Here is a 26,545-nt window from a genome sequence, read left to right as displayed (position 1 = left end):
GTAAAATGTAAAGGAAGCATATTGTCTCCTGGGTTTCCAAAGTCAGGGTATAAGGCAAACATGGTGGTTAATCAATTTTCCTTGCTAGGGAGTTCCAGTTGGAACTCATAACCTACCATCTCTCAAGTATGCTCGATACGGGCAACTTCTCCTCAATTACTGAAGCAAAACTGTTAAGCGAAGAAGATGGCTGGTATATGTAGGGCCATGTTTAAAATATGAATACCCTGAACAATTACACTCAGTGTGGGGAGATATTCACACTCTGCAAGAGAAACGGGAACTGAAATTCTGAGACAGCACACAGAGTTCACTCAGTGGATAGCAGACCAAGTTTTCAGGAAAAATAAATGGAGGGGGCTGCAAAAGAACACAGTTAAGTCCGGAAGCTAAACACGCATGCGATGCAACTCACGGGATCAAAGAAAACGAAAACTAATTTTGCATTCCTGCAATTCTCTTTTCAAAGGACAATGAAAGTTCAAATCTCTTTGAAGAGCCCTGAGTACATTTCCAAAACTGTCACATTATTTGTAAATATCTATCTACTTGTAGGTATGTTGCTGTACAGTTATGACAGTTAAACAGCTCAACATTTGTCCCTGGTTATCAATTAGTGAGATTACCTGAAAAGGTCTTTCCATTAATATATAAAGAGAAAGACAAAAATATTCAATGATTTTGCTGGATAAAAGGAGTCAAGATTTATGAGTTCTTACACTTTGTACAACTTTTTAGAAGTCTCTTATTTCAAATAAGTCTCATCTCTACATCTCAGATGAAAAGTACTTTTGTACCATAAAGATATCAGGTTCAACTGTCATAAGATTTTATACGCTTGAGGAAATTATTACCATTCAAAGAGCAGTGAATTTAAATTCTAATTACTGCATCTATTACTAAACCAATGACTTCAGATCAATCAACTTTTCAAAATGAGAATACCACCTCTATTATTCCCCTCATGGGGCCTGACAGAAGAACAATAGGGCATTTCCCTTAAAGTATTGTAAATATAAAAGAAAAACAGTTTTTTAAAAAAAGTAACAGTAATAACAATCCATAGTACAACTCACAAATGTGTTTGCATGGTTAACCTCTCATCACCTTTGAGGCAGGACTGAAAAGGTACAGAGCTATTAGCTGTGTGTTTCTAAATAGGGGCAGAAAAATTCTTGTCATGTAAGACTATCTGGCGTATCACATCTCTGGCCCCTGCCTAATCGATGTCAGTAGTAACCTCCTGTCATCGTGAGAACCAAAACCATTCCTAACAGAGCGACACCACTGGGCTGAGAACCACTGCTAGACAAAAGCGGCACTGTGATTCAGGAGAAAGAGATGCAAGGCCTGACAGACCTCATCTGTAAAAGGGGACTTCAACATTTCCTGTTCAGTATGTTATTACGTTACTCCCAGAATCGTGCCAGGGACTTAGAGACACTCAATGTGAGTTCTAGAAAGCACAAATGTGTCCTATTCTTCTACTGAGTTTTACTTTTACAGCTTTAGCTTTCAAAGCTATTTTACAGTGATTTAAATTTTACATTTTCATTTTATATGCTATAAAAAGTACTTTACTACAAACTATAATTTAAGGACATTGTAGAGTCGGGAGGGAATATATGTGTGCATACTTTTACAGGTCTTAGTACCTAGCAGGCATACACTGAAAGAGATGAGAACTCAAATCTTTGCTGATCAAAGTAAAAAATACTTAATTAACAGATAAGATAAACCCACTTGGAATGCTAAAGGAAGTCTAATTTAGAGGATGACTTTCAAAAGCATAAAGGCATTACATTAACAATAAAAGAAGTTTAAAATACAAAAAAACTGAACTGAAATGACTAATAACTGTATATTCAATGTCATATTCAAACTGCATAAATGATTTGTAATATACATTACATAAAACACAGTCTACACAGCACAAGGGGAAAAGGGCAAAACACTGAATAGAAATAATCAAATTCTCGATTCTAAGCTTATTAAATAGGTATTTCTTATGAGACGACCAAGAACATGAACACAGTATATAAATTACGTTATTTGGTTAGTGAAAGAACAAGTTCATGTTTGGGAAGGACTTCAGCAGAAACACTGAGGATTAACAGAAATGCAGAGAACACTCACTGAATTCTTAAATTTAGTACGATATCTGAATTTCCCAGATCATATAACACAGAAGTATATATAAGTCAAACAAAACACAAGGTTATATCATGTATGTGAGAAAGAGGAATCACTAAAAACTTAATAAAATCAGTATGTTGTTTTTCTGTCACTAGGCTTACAACCCCATGGACTGCAGCCCTCCAGACTCCTCTGTCCATGTGATTTCCCAGGCAAGAATACTGGAGTGGGTTGCTATTTCCTTCTCCAGGGGACTCTCCTGACCCAGGGATCGAACCTGTGCTTCCTGCACTGGCAGGCAGGTTCTTTACCATCTGAAACACCTAGGAAGCCCATTTTATATACATTACCAAGTGTAAAATAGGTAGCTAGTGGGAAGCTGCTGCATAGCACAAGGAGCTCAGCTCAGTGCTCTGTGAAGACCTAGAGGGCTGAGATGAGGAGGGGAGGGCGGCCTGCGAGGGAGGGATGCACATATACATACACCTGATTCACTTCGTTATACGGCAGAAACTAATGCAACATTGCAGAGCAATTTTAAACTCCAACTGAAAAAAACAACTGGTACGTCTTACTTAGTTCATGGTTTTGACTTTTAAATAAGCATGCACCATAGGTACTTGAGGACTCAGCACAAAGAAGTGAGAAAAAACATAAAACTGGTAAAAATAACCTGAGTAAAGAAATCTGACTTTCAATTTGCCTCTACAACTTTCAAACAAGTCACATTAAAATCTCAGTGCTGTAGTTTCCTCATCTGTGAAATGATCTCGGGAGTCATGAGGACTCTGTAGATCCTGTTCTACTGAATACATGGTGCTTTAAAAAACCATGTAAAATACAAAAGGAAAATCATCGTCTGGGGCAAGTAAAGATGGAAATATCAGATCTAATCAGACCCACATCCCACTGCCTGGTCAAGGTCTTGGCACCTACAGCTGTTACCAATTTCTCCTGAATCATCACATCACTTTCCCCTTACAAATGGTGTACCCTCTTTAGGGTATAATACAGTCTATTTTAAAAAAGAAATTTCCCATCAAACCAGCAGTTAAAGGCTTCACTTAAATAGCACCAAAAAGGACAAAATGGGCTTCTCTAGTCCGTCAGTGGTGAAGAATCTGCCTGACAAGGCAGGGGACGTAGGTTCAATCTCTTGGTCAGGAGGACTCCCTGAAGGAGAGCATGGCAACCCACTCCAGTATTCTTGCCTGGGAAATCCCATGGACAGAAAAGCCTGGTGGGCTGCAGTCCATGGTGTTGCAAAAGAGTCAGACAAAACCTAGTGACTAAACAACCACCAAAGGATAAAATATATTAAAAAACTTCACCAAAAATGAATGAGATTTGTTAACAGGAAAACTTAAAAACACTATTAAAGGATAGAAACAGAAAGATATGCTACATTCTCAGATAGGAAATTTTTAATATCAAAAAACTATTCATTTAAAACTAAGCCCATTTTAAAAAAATAGTTCTGTTCATAAACTAGCCAGACCAATCCAAAAGTTTATGTGAGAACAGTAGAGAGGGATAAGAATATTAAGAAACTGTAAAAAAAAAAAGAAGAAGAAGAAGAAAACCAGCCCTGCCAGTATTAAAATGTATTATAAGGTTTTAATAATTAAAACCACATGGTAGCAGCACATGAATAGATACATACTATATGCTCCTAATTGTACATTTTGGAAAAGGGGAAATTACAGAAATAGTTTAAAAAAAAAAAAAGGTGGTTGCCAGAGGTTCCAAGAGAAAGGAGAGGGATGAACAGGGGGAACACAGGACATTTTAAGGTTGGTGAAACTACCCTGTGTGATTCTGTAACAATGGATGTATGTCATTATGGACTTGTCAAAACCCATAAAACTGTACAATATAGAGTGAGCCTTAATATAAACCACAGACATTGGTTAATCCATGGACAGAGAAGCCTGGAGGGCTAGCGTCTATGGGGTCGAAAGAGTCAGACATGACTCAGAGACTAAACCATCATCACTACCACCACCACACTGATTCATTTCTTATACTATATACCACACTAATGCAAGACGTTAACAATAGGGGAAACTATATATAAGGGGGGTGGGTTATGGAATTCTTTGTATTATTGGCTAAATTTTTTTGTAAATCTAAAATGCTATTTAAAAAAACAAAGTACATTAATCATAAAACAAAAACTGAAACTATAAAGAAAACATAACTCAAAATTCTGAAAACCAGAAAACTGGTTAAATTCAGCTATATAAAAATCAAAAACTTCTAAATGGGAAAACAAAGTCAAATGAACAATGGAAAAAATATATACATAATTCATATAACAGATGAGGTATGTATAAAGTCCCTAACACAGATAATAAACAGTCAATAAAAGAAAGACTTCAAGACCTAAGGCCAGTCAACTGAGGGTATGACTGTCACAAATAAAACATTGGAAGAGATCTGTTTGAAGCTACGCTCTAATCTGAAGACACCTAGGTGAGAGATTATTTTTCCCTTAAAAAAAAAAAATCAAGACATATTCTATCAACCTCCGGTTAAAGCCCAAAGATAGTCAAAGTCCAGGTCCAGGAAAAGACAACATAACGCCAATGAAAAATATTTTTAACAAACTCTTTCCCAAAGGTTTATATTCATATTTTCCATGAACTATCAACGACTATCATTTTCTTCTTCTAATTTTATGTGAATAAATCAAAAGACTTACTATCTAAATAGATCCCTTAGCCAAGTACAGAGAAAAGTTTATCATGTTTTCCACTCTCAGTCAACTGTATTTTTGTCTAAGCAAAGATAGTTAAGATAAAAAACAATAGTACAAATTAATCTGGATGTCAATTACAGAATATTCATTTTTTATTGTGGGTAATCAATACGTACTCTCACATCTATCTTTTTTACATATGAAATTATAAACAAATCAATCAAAACTAACAGAAAAAAGCTATTTATTATGTGAAGACACATTAAAGAAAACTGCTACTATTATTCTGAACGTTCTCTTGATTTTTAACAGAGACTTTTCAGTCTATCATATGACCTCACTAGCTAAGCATTTTTCAGAACTTACTCAGACACTGGAACTGCACACTAAACATCATGTGAATATCTTCCGAAGTCAGAAAAAAAAATTTCATAATTTTTTTTAAAGTTTTAAGTTCAGCATATTCAAACACTTCAGGGTGACAGGATACGTTAAGGAATTAAGTAATTACAAATGTTTATTGCCTACCAATGTGGGGAAATTATTTTCGTATTTGTATAAAGGAACAATAGAAAGATACCAAGGAAACAGAAGTGGTTACCTACAGAGGATGGGGGAGAGAAATAAGGACAGGAGTTATTTTGTCAATATTTACCTTTATAAGTTATTTTAATGTTTCAGCCATGTGAGTAACTATTTTTGAAACAAAAAAGTAGATATTTATATAAGCATAAATATTTCTATAAATCAACAAACAAATACACACATATGTGTGGTTCAAAGAGGAATAATTAAGGAGGGTTTTCTGAAAGACTGCTGGAACCATGTTCCTGGTCACAGTTCTCTGAGTAAATGAAATTTCACAATAACTGGCTCTTCATTTCCCCTTAAAACTTGAGAATATTTTCCAAATGACCACAATTCCAAAACAGTTTACAAGAAAGAATTTTTTTCTTTTAAAAAGTGCCAAAGGATTTTAAAATATTATTTTCTTAGGGGATAAACACTTTAATATGTTATTTTATTTATATACTAAATAATTCTACAATATATTGCTGGTAACAAATCATTTTGATTAAAATAAACAGATCTTACAAAAACAGAAATGTTTTTCTTAAAGTTGCCTCCTCTTCCCTAAATCCATCCTCTTAAATAGATCTGTACATTTTATAAAATCACAGATTAACTCCATATGACAATGTTTATTTTTTGACAATGTTTTTTAAAAAAAACCTAGACTGTCGCCTAGTACACACATAACCTTATGAACAGCATACTTCAACCTGCCCTTTCTACACCAGTCTCAGGAAAACTCATGCCCACTTTTCCTTTCACACCAGTGACATGTTTCAACCTTTTCTAAAGCACACCAGGTACTCAGAATACTTCACTAACAATCTACAATAAATGTATGTTCAATATTCGTATGCTACCATCAGCAACCCATACTAAGCATATCTAGGTTCCTAGACAATATAAACCAGATCTCCCTAAGTTTTCCATATACCTAATTATAAAATGATTAAAAAAAAATTAAAACAGAACTGTAAATGGTTACCAGGTTCAAGGGAAGAGGGGAATGGTAAGTTGTTTGACAAGCAGAGTTCACCTGAGATGATGAAAAGTTCTGGAGATGGATAGTGGAGATGATCTCACAGTAATGTGAATGTACTGAATGCCACAAACTCAGACCAAAGAAAATGTTTTCATGTATAATAATACATTTGTCTTTGCAATAATGCAGCCATAAAATATTTTTATTGCTTTTTACAGAGAAAGGGACCTAGGAAGACAAAAGTGCTGAGGGCCCATGAAAATCAAAATGTGGCCCTAATGCTCATTTCCTACCATGAAGTCAAGGCACAGCAAGAAGGTAAAAATACAACCAGATATGTATGTAAAACATTATTTTTAAAGAGAAATCACACACATAAACAAACTTTGAACCCTAGTGAGATTACAGTGGTATCTCAACTATTATATAGTCCTTTTCAAACAATTCTCTATTAACAAGAGCTAGAAAGAGATATCACATTTACATAAACAAATAACTGCATGAAAATTAACGTAATGAGACTTTAGAGGAACCAGAGAGCAAGAACTATTAAGGAAGAAAAAACAAGTGAAAAGGGAAAAGAAAGAGGAGAGGAAAAACATATTAATAAAAAACAAAAAGAACCACCCCTCTATTTAAATTAGCAAAGCTGAGAACATTTCCCGAGTAAATTCACAGATTTGGCAGAATGTCAATTAAAATCTCCAAAGGAGAACAAAATATTAAAGAAAAATACTGAGAGAGAGAAAGCCCTCTAAAGTAAATATGAAAAAAGTTTAAAATGAGCGGGTGTCTAAACCTACTGATACTAGATAACGACAAAATACAAATAAAACACAACTGTTCAAAGCAACAAATTAGTACACTTTAAATACATATCTAGGTTCTCAGGCAACAGAAACCTGACCTGAGGACAATATGGATGGAACTTTGAGGGCACTGCACTAACTGAAACGAGACAGAGAAAGACAAACGCTGTCTGGCCTCGCTGGTATGCGAGGTCTAATAAAATCAGACTCGCAGAAACAGAACCCAGTGGTGGTTGCCGGAAGGGTGGAGGGGTGGGCAAAATGAGTAAAATGGGCCAGAAGGTACAAACTTTCAGTTACAAGACAAGTAAGTTCTGAGGGTGTAATGCAGAGCACAGAGAGTATAGTTACAATGCTTGGTTGTATGTTTCAAAGTTGCTGAGAGAGTACATCTTTTCACAGTTCTCATCACAAGAAAAAAACAGGAAATAAAATTAACAAATTAGAGTTTCTAATAATGATGTTAGCTGCAGAAAAACAAATTGATCTCTTTAAATCCTCACAACGTATCATATGGGATTTTTAGATGGGTTCAAATTTATTAACTAGAAAAATATGGAACATTTCTAGTCATGAAAGGGAGTTTGTCTTTTCATTTCAAGCCACTAACCATATTATTACAAAAAGCATCTCCAAAATGAAGAACACCAAACTACAGATAAAATGAAAACTGATGGGGTGAAGAGAGGAGGGGACTTTCCAACTGCAATGCTAGATAAAAGCTTTATCTCCAAAACACACAGGGATGGAGCTAGGTGGATACCTCATCCTCAACAAACTGTCAGACAATATCAATTTAATCAAAAAGAAGCAGAGGTGCACCCACTTACCCATGCCCCAGATACTATTATAAACACTTTGCACGTAGTAACTAATCTCGCACTCACCATAAACCCCCTATGAAAAAGATACTGTTTTTATTCTCAAGTAGCAAACTAAAGTTACTATGTCCACCGGTGACACAGCTAAGCAGTCAGAGCAGGGTCCCAGCCCAGATCTCATCCCAGAGGCCATGCCCTCAACCACTAGGCTATTTGCTTTCCTCTGCATAACAAGCTACAAATCTACATCTACTGGACACATATAAATTACTATTACACAAGACAAAATTCAAACAAGAATGGTTTTGATAGCGTGCTTTGAGGATTTAGATTTTGGAGTCATTGGGATAAGGAAAGGCTTTATGGAAGAAATAATATCCAAAGTGGGTCTGGAGGATATGAGACACCACTGAGAACAGAGATGAGAATATTCCCCACTGAAGGAACAGAGGGACCAAAAGCAATACAAAAGGCTAAAAAGCACTGGCAACTCAAATATTTGAGTTGAAAAGAACGTATTGTTGCTGTTTAGTTACTAAGTCATGACGGACTCTTTTGCAACCCCATGGACTATATAGCCCAGGAGGCTCCTGCATCCATGGGATTTCCCAGACAAGAACACTGGAGAGGGTGACCATTTCCTCCGCCAGGGGGATCTTCCCCATTCAGGGATCGAAACTGCACCTCCTGCATTGGCAGGCGGATTCTTTACCACTGAGCCACCAGGGAAGCCTGTTGAAAAGAAGAGTGAGTACAAAAGAAGTACATGAAAAATAAATGATTCAGAGGCCTAAGGAGGTTCTAGGCTTAATTCAGTGGAAGACAGGGGAGTAACATGGTCAGAGTTGTCACATGGCAACTGGTTATAAGAACTGGACAGAAAAAGACAGAAGGAAGAGACAAGGTTAATTCACTAGTCTAAGCATGGTTAAGGATGGCTCAAGTAAAGTATGGTCAACAGAAATAGAGAAAAAGGACTAGACAAGCAACATGCAGCAGCCACTTGAACTTCAAGTAAATTAAGGAAGCAACCAGGCCGGAAAGAACAAGACTGAGGATACTAAAATGCAAAGACAAAAGGATGGATGAGGCCACGACTTTAGGAGCCTGCCAGGAGGAGCACATTATAGGCTAAAAAGATCTCAAGTGAAGGGACAGAAAGGCCTTAAAGACAAACTTTCCTGCCTAATCTGACCAAGTTCAGGAACTTAACTAAGGAGACTCTGACATCAACATCGTGAAAGAGATCATGGATCAAACTGACAGAATTCAGTAAGAAGCTAAATGCAGGGGAGAGCCTGAGGGTTTAAGCAGAAATGAGAATAACCCTGTCTTTAACAGAGGTGAGGACAAAGGAGGGAATGGAGGTCTAAAGCAAAAAGGGATATGAGTTCAGGATTCTAGATGGTGAGACTGAGGCTTATAACATGGGATATTCTGAAACTATGCTGCATCCATGGGAGTAGTGCTTGAGTAAACAGAATCAGAGCTAAAAATATAGAAGTCACATAAAGATACTTGGAAGCTGTGAGAGAAAAAAAGAAAGAAAAAGTGCTGGGTTAAAAAAAAAAAAAGGATCAGAGAAAGTTTAAGGAACTACGTCTAATTAAAAGGAATTGAAGAGCCTGAGAAGGCACCATCAGAGGGTTCATACTACAACCAGGAGAATCCAGCATGATTTAGCAGCGCTCTCAAACATTCTTCACAGGAAAGTATATAAATAAGACAGCACTTGTGTGGCACAAAGAGATAAACGTGGCTACTCATAACTGGACGTTATTAGCCCAGAGTGGAGAAAACCACTACTCAGTTAATCCCCTTGCTGCACTGTTTAGAAAGCCCTGTATTACCAAAAAGTCTGTAGGCCAAAAAGTTTACAATTCTACTTTCCTAAACTGTCTCTTTCCATAGTCAATGATTAGTTGAGTCGAATGTGCAGATGTGACAAAGACAAGAATACAGAAATAACCAAAAAATTTGGTATCTGAGAATTCAGTGATGACTTTAAATATCAGTGGGAAAAGAAACAACCTAAATATCCATCAGCAGATGAGTGAATAAAGACTGGTGTGTATATAATGGAATATTACTCAGCCCCAAAAAAGAATAAAACAATATGACTTGCAGCAACATGGATGGACCTGGAGATTATCATACTAAGCGAAGTAAGCCAGAAAGACAAATGCCATATGATACACTTACATGTGAAATCTAAAGTATGAAACAAATGAACCTATATATGAAATAGAATCGGAGACACAGAGAACAGACTGGTGGTTGCCGAAGTGGAAGGGATGTGAGGGAGGGAAGGAGTGGAAGTTTGGGATTAGCAGATGCAAACTATTATACAGAGGATGGCTAAACAACAAGGTCCTACTGTGTAGCACAGGGAAATATATTCAACATCCTGTCATAAACCACAATGGAAAAGAATATGAAAAATATATATAGATAAAAGTGAATCACTTTGCTGTACAGCAGAAATTAATACAACATGTAAGTCAACTATATCTCAATAAAATTTATTTTAAAAATCAGTGGGAAAAACTAGATTTTAGGAGACAAATATGGACAAGGGTGAAAAATTAAAATATCAATACTATTACTGGTCATGCTGTCCCTACTGTTACAAGGAGTAACCTAAATGAGACGATTCCTCAAATCTTGCTAGTGAAAACATTCTTTTTTCAAATCAAATTGTGATTGTAGTAATAAGCTTTACCTTCCTACTCCAGTTTTATTCCCATTAATAAATAGGATGAAAATATAAAAATCCTTTGAAACCCTGCAACACTTACCCAGTGCGAGACTGACCGACTTTATCACAAATATCCAAAATGAGGCCCCAATCCTCAGCAGTATTCATCTCACTGGTTGCTTTCTCTGTATATTACAAGAAGAAATTGCAGAAACATTATTTCTAAAAAGTCTTTAAGAGGTAAATGACTACATTCAAATTACCAAACTGTAGTATAACCAAGTACCAACAAATCACAATAGCTGTCAACATCTGGTTAATGAAATATTTAAGTCTATCTTTAAAAAGAGGTGGGGTACCTTTGTTACCTATCACAATTATTTTCTCCACTTATACTTCACTTGTTAGTTACTTGGTATTAGGGAAAAAAAGGGGGCCACTGACTTTTTGTTATAAAAATGCACACATACACAAGTCTATCCCTATCTGCACACAGAAAGACCAAAATAAGGAACTCTTTCATTATCAATAGTTAATAGTTAGCTTCACTAACTATTTACATAGTTAATTCTTAGCTTTACTTGCCCTCGAAGGAACATGACAAAGAACAGGTTTCTATCAAAATGTTTCAGGGAATTAAATTATCTATTTGTTGAGTTTGGATTCTGAGAAGTAGTGTGGAGGGGGCACTGAACAAAAGAAAACCAAGCTTTAACTGAATATTTTCCCTTAAATCTAAACTTGACAAGTTAAAATAAAAAAAACCAGAGGTGTGGCAGATTAAATCAAATCATTAATTTAGACCCCTTTCTTCATTACAATAAAGGAATTTTAATGAAAACACACAAGGATAAGGAAAACACGAGAAGCAATAACAGCCAACAATATCTCAAAAGCTACAGAACAACACTGATCCATGCTAAATTACTGAAAAGACCCAAGAAAGGTGAACCATGTATTGTTAGGAAGAAAAGAAGCTTAAGAACTAGTCTGTTGAATCCTCAGGAAATTCAACTATTGCAATTGAGAATGAAGAAAAAGAGTACTTCCAAGTTAGCAAAATGGGTTAATGCTGTTTGAAATGTAGGCAGGCTCTATTCTCTCACTCAAGGGCTCTAGCAATCACTTCTCTATTCCGAGAAAATGACTGATGGTTTACTTTCTGTAGGTAAAGCAAATTTTTTCTAGACAGGGAGACACCAGGTATAGTTAAGACTTAGGCAGCAAAAATAAGGAATTCCCTCCCCCGCCCACCCCCCACCAAGTTTTCCAGTCTGGCATGTAAGCAGCTTGGAAGTATTCACTTCATCCTAATAAGTGAAACACTGAACAAAGTGAAAAGTCAATGACTCTTCTTAGAGCCCTCAGAAGTGAGGTCACAAGGCAAACTGATGCCCCCAAATTAGACATATAGATAGGCAGACACAGAACCACAACTTAACAGAGCAGAAGCTCATCAGCACAAACATCACCAGGAACCAGTACCAGGGGAGGAAAATCTACACTGAAATTATCAAACTGCTGGAGGCTGAGTGTGCACAAGTCTGAGTTAAAACACCAAGAAGAGGTGGCTTAGAAGACTTCCCATACTTTGGTGAGTTTCAATTGCACCCTTCTTCCAGGTTCTCAAGGTGAACATCACAAAAATTTCCCCTGTTTTTCCAGTAGGGGGAGAGAAACTGACCATTCTGAAATACACCAGAGTATTCTCTTCCTAAAAAATCCTACCCTCAAGAGAAATTATTTTATCAGTCTTAACCAACTAGTGTTTTACCAGAGATTAACCCAACTGTGGGAAGAGAAATACCAAAGCTAGCTTGTTCCAGCCTTCCACATGGGAGAAGGGGAATATCCAACTCCAGCCCACTGGAGCCATCCCATCCCACTGATGGGATGAGCAGGGGATGGACACAGAGGAGCATGTGAGAATTCACACCCCAGGGGCAGAGACACTCACTGAGCCTAAATCCCAGGACAGTTGGCACCTGATCATCACATCACTAAAGGCGGATGTCCCTTCGTCTAGTATATCATATCCAGGGGCTGGCAAGCCACATTATAAGGCAAAGAGCACAACTGGAAGGGTATCAGAGTAGCATCAGAACCAAACTCAGCCATGAGAAGGATGTTGGAATTATCAGACCAGAATTTTTAAAGAATATGACAATATGCTATGAGCTCTAATGGAAAAAGGAGGTAATATGCAAGAACAGATGGACAATGTAAGCAGAGAGATGGAAATTCTAAAAACGAAATACTAGAGATCAAACAATAATATAATATAAATGAACATCCTTGGATGGGCTTATCATCAGTCTGAACACAGCTGAAGCAAGAATCTCTGAATCTAAGGACATGTAACTAGGAATTTTCAAAACTGAAAAGCAAAGAGAAAAAGTGACAACGGAGGGGGCCGGAGCGGGGTGGGGGGGGGCCACTGGAACAGATTATCCAAGAGCTGTGGGAAACTATAAAAGCTGTGACAAAGGAATCACTGGAATACCAGAGAAGAAAGAGGAAAAGAAAAAGAAGAAATATTTGAACCAAATATGACTCGGAATCTCCCCCAAATTAATGTCAGACACCAAATCACAGATCCAGGAAGCTCCAGGACCACCAAGTACAATAAATGTCAAATAAAGAAACAAACCCTCTACACGCTGGCATATCATATTCAAACAGCAGAAAATCAAAAATAAAGGGAAAAAAAAAAAAGAAGCCAACAGATGTAGAGAATGGATTGGTGGACACAACAGAGGAAGGAGAGGGTGGGACGAATTGGGAGAGCAGCACTGACGCTATACTCTACCATCTGGAGAAGAGGCGGCCAGTGGGGCTGCTGGGTGACCCAGAGCGCGAGCAGCACTGACTCTGTACACTACCATCTGGAGAAGAGGCGGCCAGTGGGGCTGCTGCGAGACCCAGGGAGCGAGCAGCACTGACCCTGTACTCTACCATCTGGAGAAGAAGCGGCCAGTGGGGCTGCTGGGCGTCCCAGGGAGCAAGAAAACACCTTACCTATTCAGAAGTAAACAGAATGATTATACCTGACATCTCAGAAACCACGCAAACAAGGAGAGAACGGAACGAAATCGTATTGTGAGAAAATAATCACCAATCAAGGATTATATATCCTGTAGAATTATCCATAAGGAAAAGACAAAATCTTTCTCAAATAAAGAAACATCAAGGGTATCTGTTGCCACTAGACTGGCCTTGCAAGAAATGTTTCAAAAGTTCTTCAGGGAGGATATAGAAGATATGCATACATGAATGTGTGTGTGTGTGCAGGCATATGTATAAATGAAATGAAGCACAGCAAGGACACCAGGAACAAAAGAGAGAAATTAGGAATATGAATATTTTGTTACTAGAAGGTGAGCTGTACTATCACTGACGTGGCACAATGTTATCTGAAAGTGAACTTGGACTAGTTGTAAATGCATATATATATTGTAAACTCTTAGGCAGTTACAGAAAGTAGAAAAAATATATATAACTAATATGCTAAAAAAAAGAAAATGGAATCATCTAAAATATTCAATTAAAACTCCAAAGGCAGGTCGAAGAGTATCAGAAACAGAAATAAAAAAACAAGGGTTACAACTAGAAAAGTATAACAGATATGGTAGATGTTTATCCAACAATATCAATAGTCACTTCAAATGTTAATGGTCTAAATATAGGCAGAGATTGTCAGAGTGATCAAAAAATAAGATACAATTAAATGTCAACTACAAGAAACCCACTTTAAGTATAAAGACACACATATAGAGTAAAAGGATGGAGAAAGATACAGCATGCTGACACGAATCACAAAGAAGTGGGATTAGTTATATTAATGTCTGATGAAGCCAACTTTGGAACAAAGAAAATCACCATGGACAGAGGCATTACATAACGGTAAAGAGGTCAATTCTCAGAGAAGACAACAATCTTTAACATACACGTGCCTAACTGCTACTGCTAAGTTGCTTCAGTCGTGTCCAACTCTGTGCGGCCCCATAGATGGCAGCCCACCAGGCTCCCCCGTCCCTGTGCTTAGCTAGAGAGTGTCAAAGTAACTGACACAAAAAATCATGTAAACTCCAAAGAGAAACTAAGTCACTAAGTCATGTCCAACTCTTTTGTGGCCACTGTGGACTTTAAGCCTGCCAGGCTCCTCTACTCATGGGATTTCCCAGGCAAGAACACTGGAGTGGGTTTCCATTTCCTTCTCCAGGGGATCTTCCTGATCAGGGATCAAATCCGCGTCTCCTGCATTGGCAAGTGGGGGTCTTTACCACTGAGACATCAAGGAAGTCCCTTGTTGGTTTACTCTATACCTAAAACAAGGTTACTGCAGACTTACAGAAGTCTTTCAAGATCTAAATTCTTGTCACTATGTCACAACAACATACCAAGAACTCCTGAACTGATACACTATGTCACCATCTGCACCAGTAGAAAAAATCTGTGTCTGGAGTATTTTCTCTTTTGCCTCTATTGGAATCCTGAGAAAGTCCACCAGGAAAAAAAAAAAAAAAAAAAAGAAGCAAGCAAGATGCAGCTACAAGTAAAAGAATTTCTAGAGTCACTAAATTGTTTTAAATGAGCTTCAACCATGAGGGGATCTGTATTAATTCAAGAAACACCAGAGAGCTAAGAAAATTTTGAACAAGGAAACAATCTGATCAGAGTTGGACTCTTAGGGGAAAAAAATGAATCTGCTGCCAACATGTAAAAAAATCGTTTGGGAGAGGGAAAAGAAGAAACTATAATGAGAAACTTAACATAAATCTGGAAACAAAGTAAATGAGCTACTTTGAAAGCAAATGCTGAGATGCTGTTTAACGTGTTCTCACTGGCAGGTATGCCAAGATGGTAACAGTAAATTGACCTGTTGAAGCTTCCATAACTGTAAATCCCTTAAACATAACAACTTCTACTTTGGGTAATTCTTTGAACATTCATGTTTTCAGTCTAAATGCTCAATAAATGCTAAACTTGATCATACAACTGCAATATGAATCCGTAAGGGTCACAGAAACATAGACCTTTAATAACATCTATTTCAGTGTTTTTTTCAAATTTTACTTTTCAGTGCAGAAACCCTCTACAAGTTAAATCTAATGCTAGCTACCTGGAGTTAGCACACACTTCACAGGTTGAAGGTACAGGACTTCAAGTCTCCCCTCACTTCAGACACAAGAAACAAGCCCTGGGCTTCCCAGGCCACATGCATTCTGACCAACTGGCTACAGATTCAGGGGTTTCCACTTCCCCTTGGGTTCACTGATTCACTATAACCACTTACAGAATGAAGAAAGTCACCTATAATTACAGTTTTATTATAAAATATACAAATGTCAACCAACCAAAGAAGAGATATGCACAGGGCTGGGGCTGGGAGGACCTCAAAGGCAAAGCTTCTGCACCCTCAGGACTCCTCATTCTCCTGGCACGTCACTGTGGATCACCAACCAGGAAGCTCAATGGAGGCTGGGTGTCCACGGTTTTTATTGGAGTTTCATCAAGAAGGTATTGTTGACTGAATGAGGGGCCACCTCCTGGAACTCCATCTCCAAGCCTCCTTCTCCTTTGTGGAGGTCCAGTTGATACCATGTGACTCAAAGCGCCAGCCATCTAATCACAAGATTAGTCTTTTTGGAGGGATCAGCCCCCATACTGAGTGATTTTACTAGCATAAACCAAAGGATTGTCCCAGGAACCCACCATAAATATGAAAGATGCTCCTACCACTTGGGAAATTCCAAGGATTTAAAGGTTCCCTTCCCTGGGTGATCTGGTTCGCTCTCTGGGTTGCGAAGATCCCCTGGAGAAGGGGAAGGCTACCCACTCCAGTATTCTGACCTAGAAAATTCCATGGACTGTATAGTCCGTGGGGTCGCAAAGAGTCAAACACAACTGAGCAACTTTCACTTTCACTTTTCCCTGGTGGCTCAGATAGTAAAGATTCTCTGACTGCAATGCAGGAGACCTGGGTTCAATCCCTGAGTTGGGAAGAGCCCCTGGAGAAGGAAAATGGCAACCCATTCCAGTATTCTAGCCTGGAAAATCCCATGGGCAGAGGAGCCTGGAGGGCTACAGCCCATGGGCTCTGAAAAGTCAGACACGACTGAGTGACTAACACTTTCCAGAAAACATGGACAAAGATTAGTAAAATCCTTTATTATTCAACCATTTCTAAGAAAAATTTATCTTAAAAGAAACCCAACGTGTGAAGTAAATCCAAGGGGAACTGCTCTGAGGAGTCCCAGAACCTTGTCCCATTAAACCCCCAAACCATTTGACACCCAAGAAGACTGAGTGAGTCATCCCGAACAAGATCCTCCAGTCTAACATTTACAGTCTGCAGATTCAGCATCCATAGGTCAAAACTGTCAGAAAAAGAAAAATTCCAAACGGTTCCCGAAAGCAAAACTTGAATGTGCTGTGCATTAGTGACTATTTACATGGCACTTACACTGTATTTACAACTACTGACAGCATTTACATATTACTGCTGCTGTGCTGCTAAGTCACTTCAGTCGTGTCCAACTCTGTGCGACCCCATAGACAGCAGCCCACCAGGCCCCCCCGTCCCTGGGATTCTCCAGGCAAGAACACATATTACTAGGCATTACAAATAATCTAGAGATGATTTAAAGCGGTGGTCCCCAACTTCTTTCGGACCAGGGACCAATTTCATGGAAGGCAGGGGTGGGGTGGGGTGGTGATGGTTTGGGGGTGATTTAAGCACAATACATTTATTGTGAACTTTATTTCCATTATTAATATATCAGCTCCACATCAGATTATCAGGCATTAGAGTCCAGATGGTGGGGACCCCTGACTGAAAATATATGGGAGTATTTATCTCCTTTGGGATGAACTCAGAGGGAGGCGTACTTCTTCTTGACTCTCCTGAATACCTCGAATCTGAATTTTCCTTCCAGAATCCCTGAGGGGCTTTGGTCATGTGTGGTTCAATAAGACTGATTGAACAAGTCTCTCAAAATAACTGGAAAAGAAGGAAACATTGGCAGGAAAAGGAAAGATCTCATGTTTCCAGCAAAGCCCTCTAATGCTTTATTTTTATATACATATTTTCTAAAATATGTTCTTTTAAGATTGCAGGTTTCTTTTTGTAACTAGATACTTATATCAAGCACAAGTAACTGCCAAAAAATATGCTAATTTTCGGAAATAATTGCCTAAACTTTACGATAAAAATATTTCACTTTTATTGTAGTTTCTCTAGTTTAATTATTAGTGGGTCAAGTGTAATACACTGTTTATATCAACTACTTTTATTTTTCTTCTGTTACATACATATTCATGGCCTTTGCCCATCTCTCTTTTTGTACGTCTACATAAGCGTCTTAGGGCCTCCCTTATAGCTCAGCTGGTAAAATATCTGCCTGCAATGCAGGAGACCAGGTATGATTTGGGGTCATGAAGATCTCCTGGAGAAGGAAATGACAATCCACTACAGTATCCTTGCCTGGAGAATCCCATGGATAGAGAAGCCTGCAGGCCACAGTCCATAGGGTCGCAGGAGTTGGGCACGACTAAGTGACTAAACGTGTCTTATTAATTTATAAGTGTTCAGTATTTGTAAAGAATATTTTTAAAAATTTTCTATGGTAAAAACATTTTTTTCCAACTTGTAAAAAAAAAAAAAGTCTATGGGAAGATGTGCATACGTTATATAAACACATTATGCCATTTTACGAGGGACTCTGAACATCAGAAGTTCTGTGTCCACGGGAGTCCTGCAGATATTGGGGGATGACTGTACTTCATCTTAGAAAAGGAAAGCAGGCTATCACTCTGATCTGGCAGGGCACTTAAATAATTAATTCATCATTCTCACTGACTGGTAGCCAAGCAGATTTTGTAAAAGCACTTAAATCTTGAAACCTATCAGTTTATTTATTAATACAATATGCTCTGTAATAGCCTATATGAGAAGAGACTCTAAAAATAAGAGAGTACATATATATGTATATGCATAACTGATTCACTTTGCTGTACAGAAACACAACACTGTAAATCAACTATATTCCAATAAGTTTTTTAAAAACAGCAAAAAATACATAATAGTTAAGCTTACTAAAACCTAACTTACTAAAATGTAAATAGTTAACTAGAAACGACAAGCTTATGTCTGATATGCTAAACATTTTCCTATGCGTAAATAGGATCAGGATCCAACTCAATCTTAACAGAGATCAGAGATGCCACTCATCTCAGAACACTAAAACTATTCACATTATTTACTGATGCTGCCTCAAGATCAAGAGCAATAGCTCAGTTCTTCTAGGCTGTAAAACAATAAACATTTTTTAAATCAGAAAAATATAAACTATCAGAGCAGTTCAACATGGATTTGTAAACAGCGACGTCAAACCTCTTCATTTTCCAAGACAAAAAAAAAGGGTTCGTGGGAAAGGGAAAAGTGACAAGCAAATATAACAGACTTGCTTCCAAAGAATTCAAAGCTTCATAATGATCTCATTTTATCCTCAGATTATCCTTACCATTATACTCAAAAACAGGAGACTGAGAAATTTGCCTAGCAGTACTCAGAAAAATCACACACTAAGCCTCATCTGAGTTTCAGCAGTCTTCTCAATGGATGGAAGAACTTTTTTCTGATAAGGAGCTACTTTTGATTTTCTCAAAATTTATGACTACAAGAGATTTGGGGAGGTGCTGCCAGGATGACTGTGTACCATGTTCAGGCTATGGGAAAAAGACTCACTGAATCAGTCTGGAGATGTAAGAGTTCATCAAATCAGCCAAGGGAAAACACAAGTCCTAAAGAAGTCATCCTCTTTTGGAGATCATCAGACTCAGTTTTCCAGAAATGTTTCACCTAACTTTCCTGTCCATCCTGAGCACTGGAAATCCTATTGGCAGAGCAATCTGAAGCTCTTCTAACCAGACCAGATGGGGAAGCAGGTATCAAAGGAAAACATGAAAGTGTCTCAGAAAAGAGCCCAAGATAGAAATGAAAACCTAGACGCATCAGAAAGAATAACCTACAGAAGTAAAACAGGAACAGAAGAAACACTGAATAGAAAACCTCTTAACCCAGTGGACAGCAGACCCTTAACAGATCTGTATTCTGGGTTTTCACATTCTCCTCCCCAGTATGCGTTACAATAACTGATTCCACCTCTTAGAATCTGAGTGCGTGCATGCTAAGTCGCTTCAGTCCTTTCCAACTCTTGGCAACCTTATGGACTGTAGCCCACCAGGCTTTTCTGTTCCTGGTATTCTCCAGGCAAGAATACTGGAGTGGGCTGCCATCCCTAGAAGGCTCTAGGGGTCTTCCCAATCTATGGACAGTGCCTGCATCTCTTCTATCTCCTGCATCGGCAGATGGGTTCTTTACAGCTAGCACTACCTGGAAAGCCCTACAGAGGGTGCTTATATTCCGCTAACAATTACCAATTATTTAGTATGAGTAAAGACTGAGTTGGACAACTTGCACTTGAATTCTGGTTCAGCCATTTACTAGCCCACTGATCTTTATAAAGTTAATTAAATTTGAAAGACAGAAGCTGAGTAGCCTCCTCCAAATTGTTGTCTAACCTGATTATAAGAGGATCTGAAATGTATCCCTTGCGCAGGTACTGGGGTGAGTGCTTTACGTCCATCATCTCCTCAAAACAGCCTTTAATGGGGATTAACGAGGAGAAAAGTACGTCAGGTCAGAGAATCCACAAACGAAAAAGCCATGGTGTAAAACCAACCAGGAAATATGCCTTGAGGAGAAATGTAGAGGCTGAAGAGACTAGGGTTAGGTCCTATATGCTATGCTGAAAAGGACAAATTCCTGTGGAAAGCTGTAGATTCACTCAACTATTTTAATCAGAGGAGCCATAAGATCACAGTTACATTTTAGAAATATCACTGCCACCTGGAAAATAACTGGGGACCTACTAGAAGCAGGGATAAGACAGCTGCTGGAACACTCATCAGAGAGCAAGCTAAACGTGCCTGGGTGGAGGCAGTGAGGAAATAAAGGATGGGAGACATGAATGGAGGGACGGATGAATAAACTTAAGAACTATTAGAAGCACACAGACTACGGCAGCACCAGAATCCTTGAGGGCAAGTTCAGGGTACCCGGCTCACAGCAGACAGCATGTATTTCCTGTGAGAATCTACAAAATGACAATTACAGAATTTAAGAATGACATCCAGGTTCTTGACATATGTGACTACGTAAACGGAAGCACCAGTTATCAGAATAGAGGAAAAGCATACTCAAGAAGAAAAGTTTGAATGTAATTCTGCACATGCTGAATTTGAATATTCAACTCCAGTAAAGAGAATGTTGTGTGTTTTTTAAGTCCACATTCTGCACACTTACTAAGAGCCAATGCCGTACCTGCAGTTTAAACCCAAAGCCCAAGCAAGGTCTTTCCCTCACCCTAAACTGCAGGAGACTGTGATGCTGACATTTATGAAAATTAAACTCGTGATTTGATACTGACTGGGCTAACAAAACATGTCCAAGATTGTAGGGTATGAACCGGACCAAAGCAGTGTGACTATGAATGCAAATGCAGTATTATAAAAACTAACACATGATGATTCGGCAGAAGCAGGGTAATGATTTCAAAGAGGTCTCTTGGGTTTCAAACCAAGATAACCAGAACATAATAAAATAAATTACATAATGAAGAAAGAACCCATCTGGAAAGATAAGCTCAGATTTCTGACATTGATTTTTTTAGGTGGTAACAGAACACCAAATAGACAGGCAAGGCCAGAGAGGGAGCAAAAATCAACAACTCATTATTTAATGAATACATATTGAGTGCTTCCTATGTAACAGGCATTGGCCCCTAAGGTACTAGGAACAAAACTGAAAATTTCTCATCCTCCAGGAGTTTATATTCTACACAGGAGACAATCAATCAATCAATCAATCAATCAACGGGAGGTAGCTGAGTACAATGAAGAAACACAATGGAACAAGGACACAGGGTGAAGATGGATTTTTTTTTACAGAAAGAAATTAGGGGAAGCCGCTCTTAGAAACTTATTTGAACAGTCTTGAATGACCGATGAATATCAAATCTTCAAATACTTGGGGGAAGAATGTCCTAGACAAAGAAAACAGCACAACGTAGATACCACAGCAGGAATGATCTTGGTGTACTAAGCACCAAGAAGCTTAGAATGAAAGTGTCTGGAGATCATAATATCAGAACACAGGAAGGACAGACTGTGAGCCACACTAGGAACCTGCATTTTCCAATAAGTGGCATGGGAAGGTCCTGGAAGATTCTGAGCAGGTAAATGACAATATCTCAGACTTTTAAAACAACATGGATCTTTGTAAATGAAAACTGATTGGAAAGGGCAAGAATGGAAGCAAAAGAAGCTGACAGCTCCTGCCACAGTCTATCAAAGAGAGAAGGATGACTGGAGTAAGATAACAGTGATGAGCGAAGAAGTGATGACATTCTAGATATATTTTTAAAGGAGAGCCAGAAGAACTGGCTTAGAGTATAGACGTGGAGGGTGAAGGAAAAGGAGAATCAATGATGACTCCTAGACATCAGAGCAGAGAAGGCAATGGCATCCCACTCCAGTACTCTTGCCTGGAAAATCCCATGGACGGAGGAGCCTGGTAGGCTGCAGTCCATGGGGTCGCTAAGAGTCGGACACGACTAAGTGTCTTCACTTTCATGCACTGGAGAAGGAAATGGCAACCCACTCCAGTGTTCTTGCCTGGAGAATCCCAGGGACAGGGGAGCCTGGTGGGCTGCCGCCTATGGGGTCGTACAGAGTTGGACACGACTGAAGTGACTTAGCAGCAGCAGCAGACATTAGAGATGAGTGACCGTAAATATCAGCAATGCTATCTATTGAAACAGGCAAGGATGAAGGACTGAGCAGGTTTGGGGAAGAAACCAAACACTGTTATTATCTTTATTTCCCATACTAACAATAAGGAAACCAAGGCACAGTATATTTAAGCAACTAAGCAAAGTTACATGGCTGGTCAGTAGCTAACCTGGGAATTGAGTTTAAGCAGTGCAGCTTCAGAGTCTGAATTCTTAACACTAAGCTAAATCACCTCGTAAGACTGCAAAGGGAAAAAAAATATATATCAAAAAATAAGTTCTAGGACTGAACATTTTGAAGTCAAAAAAAAGAGAGAGAGAGAGAAAGAGAGGGAAGCCAAAAAGACTTAAAAAGAACTAAGCAGAAAGTTAGAATAAGTCTGGTGCCCTAGAAACCAAGAGAATAAAGTACATCAAAAACAGGAATGCTAAGAGATCAACAAAGAAATGGACTAGGAATTGACCAATGGATTTGGCAAAATGGGATTCACCAGGGACTTTGAAATAAAAGCTTGATGGAATGAGTTATCTTTATAATTCAAGAGTTCAAGTGAGCAAGAAATAAAACATCCGAAATGAGATGCATGTGTTCAATAAATGTTTACTGAATGTTTATTAGTGCCAGACAGTGGTCTACATGTTGGGGATACAGTGGTGAACAAACCAAACAAAAAGCTCTGTCCTTAGGGAGCATATGTTCTAATAACACATTGAGGCATTTCTTCAAAGGAAAAGTTATCTTCAGTATTTTACTTCTTTATGTAAAATGTTACGTGGTAAAATTCAGTAAATTTCTGCTTTATGGTTTCAGTTTACCAGTTTATTGATGACTAAAGCTAACGACAATTAATTTTGAAGTGGTAAAAATATATGCTAATGTTAAGTGATAAATATATCAAGTGAGTTAGTGAGAGTATATCACTGATATGCTCACTGATGGATAAAGTGAGAAGAAATAGTTATATGTATTATACATACTATATTCTGCATGCTATTCTAGCAAAAGTATTTTAAATGGGAGTCTACTGGACTCTGTCCAAGGATGATTTACTGGGAGTCTCTGGCAAGTCTTCTTAGATAACCTTTCATGATATTTTGATACATGGATCATGGGGAAAGAATTGATGCAAACATTAAAACCTAGCTTTTCAAAGGTATAATTTTCTGGGACTTCCCTGGTGGTCCAGTGGTTAGAATTCTGCTTCCACTGCCAAAGGCACAGGTTTGACAGAGAATTAAGACTCTGCCAGTCACCAGCCAGAGCAACCAAAAACAAACAAGCAAGCAAAAAAGTAAGCTTTTCTGGAACAAAACAATGCTCCTGTACTCAAGAAGCTTACCCTAGCAAGTTCAACTGATACATTCTCAATTCAACAAACTTTAATTATGCATCTCCTCTGTAGCAACAAGTAAGAGTTAAGGAGCATAACGCAAGATACGACTACCTTTAATACGAAATAATTTAGTAAAGACAAAAAGTATTGCAGGAGGTCTGAAAAGAGTGGCAACAGTGGGATAGAACAATGTTTCTCTACTGGAAACTATTTTGTGCCCTCAGGGGACATTTAGCTGTGTCTGGAGATGTTTTAAATCATAGCTGTGGGTTGGGTGGGGAGAGGTCAGGGATGCTACTAAACACCCTACATTGAAAAGGACAGATACCCATGACAAAGACATTTACCTGGTCCAAACCATTTGTAGTGTCACCTATGGAAACTCCAGGTTAGGGTAATCAGGATATGATTCAGGTATGAGCTGGATGCTGAGTTGGCCTTTAATCATTAGGAGGTGCAGAAAGGTAGAAGAAACAATACAAGCAAAAGTGTAAAAGCAAGATGGAGCCTGTGTCTGAATGGGGTGGTGCAGGTACTGGGAAAGGATTTGACATTAAGAATCCAATGGAAATGCGGGTTCAAAGGGCAATGGGATATAAAGATGACTGGGTAGGTGGAAGCTCGGTTACATACAACCATGAAAACTAGATCAAGGTGATGGAAACAGAAGGAGCAGGTATTAAGAAACTGCTTTAACCATTTGCCCTGGAAATTAATGTAGTAAGTTATAAAACTGCTCGAGAGCAGCGACCACGTCTCTTATTCATCACTATCTTACGTCACTGAGCAGTGTCCTATAAACAGTGTGTGCTAAGTACTCATTAAGTTAAATGTTACTTCCCAATTATTTATTTATTAAATACTCCTAGTGACCTCTAAAGCTCCATCCACTGCTAAGATGCAGGACATTCATTTAAAATGTCCCAAAAAAGTTATCATTGAGTTGATGCCTACTATCTAAAGGCACTGCAGGAGATACATGTTATTTCACTGAACCACAAACAGGATGTATTTTCCCTCTCTTTAAAGATGAGGACACCAAGACTCAAAGAACTTAAGTAACCTGCCCATGATTTCCCTCTGAGCTAGGGAGTGGCAGGGACAGGACTGAAACCTTTTCTAATCTTAACCTAAACCCTCAAGCTTCAGTGGCAGGCTATAAATTGGGAATTAAAAAGCAAATTCAAACCTTTCATAATTAACTATGTAAACACAGAAATAGCAATTCCATAAGATCATCCTTATTTTTCTTGACTATAACAATTAGACATGGTATTTAACCTGCTTTCATTTCACACCTGTGCGCCAAGGTAGTTACTAAGTGTATTCAAATCACCCCAAAATTCTCTCAGGGAAAACTCAAACTCCTGTCATTATTACCCTCAGCCCAGGAAAACACACACACACACAGCTAACCTGTTGAATTGATATGATCAGTACTTAAAACCTGTGATTCACAAAACAATCACAAAAAAAGAGTATTTCAAATTCAGAACAAATTAGCATTTTCAGATCCCAGGTCCTATTCTACACTTAAAAGTACTGAGACCTACACTAGGAAGGCATCCCAGCGACTCAGGTCCTCAAGCGTGTTTATATTGTTGTCAAGTATTCCATCTTCATCTCTCTCCCAGTATCTTTAAGAGTCTACCCTTAACCAAAGCTCTCTCCTTCCTCTCCCTCGCACAGTTATAAAACAGATTTTAAAGTCCTCTAAGGAAGCTAACCTAAAACATTATCCCAGTTCCCAACGTTTGACATGTGCCTGAGAAACCCTTTATCACACAGCTTATCATCCTACGCCAGCTGGGACTCCCTAGCTCTCGATTCTGTCCTCCCAGGAGCAATGTCCCAGCACCAGATGCCACACCAGCTGTTCCTCCGCGGCCTTCGACACCCACCTTTCCAGTTCTTTAGGAACCCACAGCCCTAGCTCCAGGCCTATTTCCCAGACTCTCTCAGTCTCCCCCCTTTTTTTGTCTTCAAGAAGATGCGACAAGCCCCCAACCTCCTCCAAACCCTTACAGAAAGAGCCTCAGGAAACAAGCAGGGTTCCGCCCAGCCCGGGGGTCCAGACGGTCCGCCGGGAGCGGGCCGAGCGGGCTCGCGGTCCGCCAGGGGGTGGACAGGGGGCGGCAGAAGCACTTACCGACATCCTGATCGAAGGGATTGGTGGCAAACAGAGGCATCTCCACTGCGTGCAGAGGTGTCCGCAGGGACTCCCCCTCGACACCACAGGAGTCAGGGTGCGACCTAGGAAGGAAGTCTCCTCGGGCAAAAACAGTGGCCGAGACGGACTCTCCGGGCCCGCGACAACCCCAGCTCTCCCCGACCCGCAGCAACCGCGGCAGCGGCGGCGGCGGCGGCAAGAGCGGAGGAGCCGCGAAGGCCCCGGACGCGGAGCCTGTCGGGAATCTGGGTGCCCTGGGCTTCGCCTGTCCAGAACCTGCCCCGAACTTGCCCCGCAGAAACCGGCCCAACCCCAGAGCCCCCTCCGCCCGGACCCCCTTTGACTGGCCCCACGGAACAGTGGCAGGGATGCCTGCCTTTCCGGACTTGGCCTTGGTCCTAAGCCTCCGGAGGACTGGGTCCTCCAGGCGCGCCGAAGACGACTAACGAGCTCAAGCGTGAATCAG

General features: G+C 39.2%; 1 protein-coding gene across 2 annotated transcripts in view; it reads right to left on the bottom strand.

The window, feature by feature from the left end:
- STAM (signal transducing adaptor molecule) overlaps window positions 1-26,261 on the bottom strand; it is a 57,955-nt gene extending 31,694 nt beyond the window's left edge. The window contains exons 1-2 of one of the 2 annotated variants that reach the window (XM_004014248.6): window positions 26,059-26,261; window positions 10,821-10,905 (exon numbers count right to left, since the gene is read on the bottom strand). In XM_004014248.6, coding sequence (XP_004014297.1) covers window positions 10,821-10,905; window positions 26,059-26,098 — 125 coding nt within the window. In that variant the 5' untranslated portion in view covers window positions 26,099-26,261. The remainder of the gene's footprint in view (window positions 1-10,820; window positions 10,906-26,058) is intronic. The other variant, XM_012188447.5, reaches the window with a different exon arrangement.
- Window positions 26,262-26,545: the final 284 nt, after the last annotated feature.

This window comes from Ovis aries, chromosome 13, assembly GCF_016772045.2.
Source record: "Ovis aries strain OAR_USU_Benz2616 breed Rambouillet chromosome 13, ARS-UI_Ramb_v3.0, whole genome shotgun sequence".
NCBI lineage: Eukaryota > Metazoa > Chordata > Mammalia > Artiodactyla > Bovidae > Ovis > Ovis aries.
Note: the sequence above shows the minus strand (reverse complement) of the source record. Positions and strands in the feature narration are given on the sequence as shown.